We start from the raw sequence: 4467 nt of genomic DNA on the forward strand, positions 1-4467 counted from the left end.
GATCCTGTTACTGATAAGTCCAACACACCATATAGAAGGAAGCTCTTGTTATTTATAAATGCTTAAATTTATGCAATAATAATACAATTTATAATCTACATATAATGATACAAAATCTTGATGTCCACAGAAAGCCGATCCAACTTCATTTATGTAAATACTAATATGTGCATTTGCACACCAATAAATTAGGTACCAATTTCTCAAATTTACCAGTATAGAAAATTGATGGCCCCTGCTGCATGACCCAGCAATAAGGAATGTGATACTCGTGCTGAAGAGAGCTTATAATTCCAACCGCATCACTAAACTTCAAAATGGTCTTAAATATGCGCGCTATTAACATTGTGCAATGCATTTCTTCCCCTCTCTTGAAGAGAAAGGAAGATGCTTTCTATTACTTTTATGCTCCCAATTTGATAGCTGTGTCAATTGTATCAGTAGTGTTATTTTGCTGTCCCCAAAGCTGTGCATATCTCCCTGCATTTGCTAAGAGCACTTCATGTGCCCCATGCTCAACCACCTTTCCATTTTCCAAAACATAGATCTGAACATTGCCAAAAGAAATCTTTTAATATAAGTAATATAATGGTAAAAATGGAATATATATAAACCAAGTAACATATCATATGTTTTGATTCTAACAAGGATGGATGTATGAACCATGTAGACCATTTTATCATAAATATACTGTTATGAGATCTTGTCTTGCCTGCAGTAAAGTAGTCTCCAACATATAGATTACTAATGCAAACAACATCAGTTAATTGTGTTGCAGAATAATTTATGCAAACTTTACATAAAATATGTAATTAATATCATAAACTTTGTAGGTAACAGCTACACATTCTTATATAGTGTACAAAATTCAGAACTGTTAAAGGATGTTAATCCAGATAGAGAGAGCTTACCTCATCACACTGCATTGCAGTGGTGAGCCTGTGAGCAATGAATATGGAAGTTCGATTATTTGCTATTGACTTCAATGCACTTAAAATCTCTGCTTCAGTGGTGCTGTCAAGAGCACTTGTAGCTTCATCACACAACCTACAAGCAAGATACGGAAATTCAAATAAATTGAACTAATATAACAGGTATGTGCATGTACGGCTATCAAGTTTGAGAAATGGCTTCTCTATCACAATGTTTGCATACACATTTGTAATCCAAAATAGGAAAGCAACATTCAAGTTTTAATAAAATTTATTTTGCAACTATAAGACTTGCAATGTTGCATGAAATTGAAAGTTAGGTAGTAAAAAGAAAGTAAACAATGTCAAAGCGATGATAATATTACATTGGATAAGTGCAAGACAAGGATTATAAATTCAACCAATAGAGACAAAGTTGTGCTAGCCACCACCATAGAAGATGGTAGAGTCTCATCATAGGTGGTTTGGCCAGGTGTTAAACAGAAATATAGAAGCACTGGTGATCCTATATGGTGGTGGTGGTGTTTGAAGTGTAAGAAATCTTATGATGAGATTTATTAAGGAGATAAATAAAGAACCTTCCCCAATAAATTTATCATATACCAAATACTACCTCTATCACTTATTACAAGTTGCTTAAGCAATTTTCACATATATTAGAAAAAGTAAGTAGTGTATTTAATATGTCTATTTTTTGTATGGATGTTCCTAAATATTGTTTGTATATGGATGTTTTCAACTCTAACTTCTCATCTTCCAAATAATGTAGTATCTTGAAATGAGACTTATATTTAGGGATTTTTTATAGAAAAAGAACTTATATTTAGCAAAAGAGGTAGTAGGACATAAGTGTATTATGGTCATAGATATGATACCAACTTAAAAACAAAGAAAATAGCAGAAATTTTGTTACCAGTTAGTCGCATGCATAAATATATCCTTGTGCAATATTTAATACACACGCCATGATACCATCTCAAAAACAGAGAAAATAGCTGAAATTTGTCACCAATCAGCCGCATGCATAAATTTATCTTTGTATCGTATTAATTACAGTCATAACTCATAGTAATAGGAATAATGAACTCCTTCTTTGTTTCTTTTTTTTTTTTTTGGTACATAAATATTTAACTGATCATATACACCTCCAATACATTTTTGTAATAAGTAAATTTCTTTCCTAATGAGAAAATAATCTAATCGTCATAATCAATAGTTAAGTTCAGATTCACTCTTTAAGAAGAAAGGAGCCAAATTCATCGCACTTGTGATCAATCCATAATGATCATCTATACTTATCATCATTCAAGTTGAACCAGACCTTAGTAAATCTAAAAATACAAAGCTAACAGAACAAAATAGTTCCCAGTAAATGTATGATTAGAATACTCACAGTATTGCAGGTGCTTTTAAGAATGCACGAGCAAGGGCAACACGTTGCTTCTCACCACCACTTAGCTGTTAAAAAAGGCATAGTTAATGAAAAAATTGAGAGATTGTCACATTCAAATTATTACATTAGGGAGGAGGAGGGGCACAATCTAGTGTGCATAATTGTTGGAATATAAGTGTGAGTAAAAAGTTTAACATTGGATGAAAATAGATATGTTGAGCAACAGATAAGTGGGGGGCCTATAGAGCAACATATAAGCAATGGAACCCATAGACTCACTCCCTTAAGATTGCCATGTTATCTTATATGAAAAAAACATTAAATTTTCTAATTGCGTATGCCTCTTCTAGTGACTCGAGATTTGCAATAACATAACCATTTGTACCCTAAACAAAATATCATAAGAAACACAATACTGAAAACATTAAACAAAATAGAGGTTTCGTCACCTTGAGCCCTCGCTCTCCCACAACAGTGGAGTATTTCTCAGGAAAATTCATGATAGTGTCATGGATTGCTGCTTGCCGGGCAGCTTCATAGACCTGTAAGCATACAGTAATAAGCTAAGAACAAATTGGAACCTAACAAAGGAAACTTGAAGAGTGAAGAAGCAAACAAAGGTATGGCACTACAAATGTTACCTCCTCTTTTGTTGCTGAAAGCCGGCCATAGTGAATGTTATGAAATATCGTATCATTGAAAAGTACCTGCATGTAATCCCTCAGGTGTTAACAATTTGCAAGGTCTAGCAAGAGGAACAATACGAGATTCAAGATATAGATGCTTTGTTTACTTACAGTATCTTGTGGAACAACACCAATAGACTTCCGTAAACTCTCAAGGGTTACCTCCCGAATATCTTGACCATCTATCTTTATCTGTAGAGTACAAGTTGTGAATAAGAATGTGAGAGAAGCAAAGTACATATTTTAAATATAAGAGCCAACAACCAAGCTTTAAACTGGTCAGCCAGCAGAGTCAATTACATGTATCAAACATGCCTTTGGAGTTGGACTCTAGTATAAGCCCTAATGATCTAGGTAGTCAATCGCACCGGTTCACAGCGAGATAACACTGGAGCACTGCGGTGCAGGGCCTGGCCGCGGCGGCATGGTCGTTCTGGCCGTGTTACCAGTCGCGGGTTTCTCATGGTCCAAAAAACGGGAATGTTTTTTTTCAGGAAAAACCATTTCAGGAAAAACCAAGATTGCCCTTAAATTTTAAAACCTTATGGGGGTATTTTAGGATTTTCGCTTTTAACCCTAATTCCATTTCTTGTATTCTCTCTCCGCTCCCTTCCAGCAGTGCCGACCACCATCCAACAGCACCACCCACCTTCCAGCCACCATTCGTCCATCACCTAAGTTCTTCTTTCTTCCTCTCATTTGTTTCCTTCCCTCTTTCTCAGTTTTCTTTCTACTTTCTTACTCCTTCCTCTTTTTTTTTTCTTTAGTTCTTTCTTTTCTTTCTATTCCTTCTTTCTTTTTTTCTGTTTTATTCCCTCTGTTTTGATATTGATCTTTATTTCCTTGACTTTTGTTCAAGAGATAGTGGATTTTCAATGGTATTTATGAATATTTAAGAGTTTTTTATACTCTGTTTTGATTTTCATTAAGATTTGTGGATTTTCATTGGTATTTATGAATATTTAAGAGTTTGAGTCATTGTTTAATTTTGCATAAAATATATGTTTATATAATATTATTCATGTAATATGTCCAAAAAATAGCCGCTATCCCACAACCCACTATCTCAGTTTGGGGGGTTGGCCGTAACGCCCCACTATCTGGGATTAACTACCTATCGGATGATATAAGACAATCTACTTGCAAAAAATAACCAATGTGAAAATCTTTAGAGCCATATAGCACAAACGTCTAGGTAGTTACTCTCAGATAGCGGCATTTTGCGGCCAACCCTGAAGGTGGGGTAGCATGTTGCGGGATGACCACTATGTTTTTGGCAAATTACATGAATACTACATAAAAATGTATTTAGTACAAAATTAAACAATGACGCGGGCTCAAACTCGGAAACATTCATAAATAGCAATAAAAATCCACAAGTCTTAATCAAAACATACATTTACATACCAACAAAATCCATGGAAACAGAGGGGGGGGGGGGAAGAATAAATTAAGA

The 4467-nt window shown here is 34.7% G+C and overlaps 1 protein-coding gene across 2 annotated transcripts in view; it reads right to left on the reverse strand.

Annotated features, from left to right (window-relative positions):
* Positions 1 to 32: 32 nt before the first annotated feature.
* Positions 33 to 4467, reverse strand: part of LOC101500289 (ABC transporter B family member 25, mitochondrial) — a 17253-nt gene continuing 12818 nt past the window's right edge. For both annotated transcript variants that reach the window (XM_012713023.3, XM_004490682.4), the window contains exons 15-20: positions 3123 to 3203; positions 2967 to 3032; positions 2775 to 2867; positions 2326 to 2390; positions 912 to 1047; positions 33 to 547 (exon numbers count right to left, since the gene is read on the reverse strand). In XM_012713023.3, coding sequence (XP_012568477.1) covers positions 404 to 547; positions 912 to 1047; positions 2326 to 2390; positions 2775 to 2867; positions 2967 to 3032; positions 3123 to 3203 — 585 coding nt within the window. In that variant the 3' untranslated portion in view covers positions 33 to 403. The remainder of the gene's footprint in view (positions 548 to 911; positions 1048 to 2325; positions 2391 to 2774; positions 2868 to 2966; positions 3033 to 3122; positions 3204 to 4467) is intronic.

Source organism: Cicer arietinum, chromosome 2, assembly GCF_000331145.2.
Source record: "Cicer arietinum cultivar CDC Frontier isolate Library 1 chromosome 2, Cicar.CDCFrontier_v2.0, whole genome shotgun sequence".
NCBI lineage: Eukaryota > Viridiplantae > Streptophyta > Magnoliopsida > Fabales > Fabaceae > Cicer > Cicer arietinum.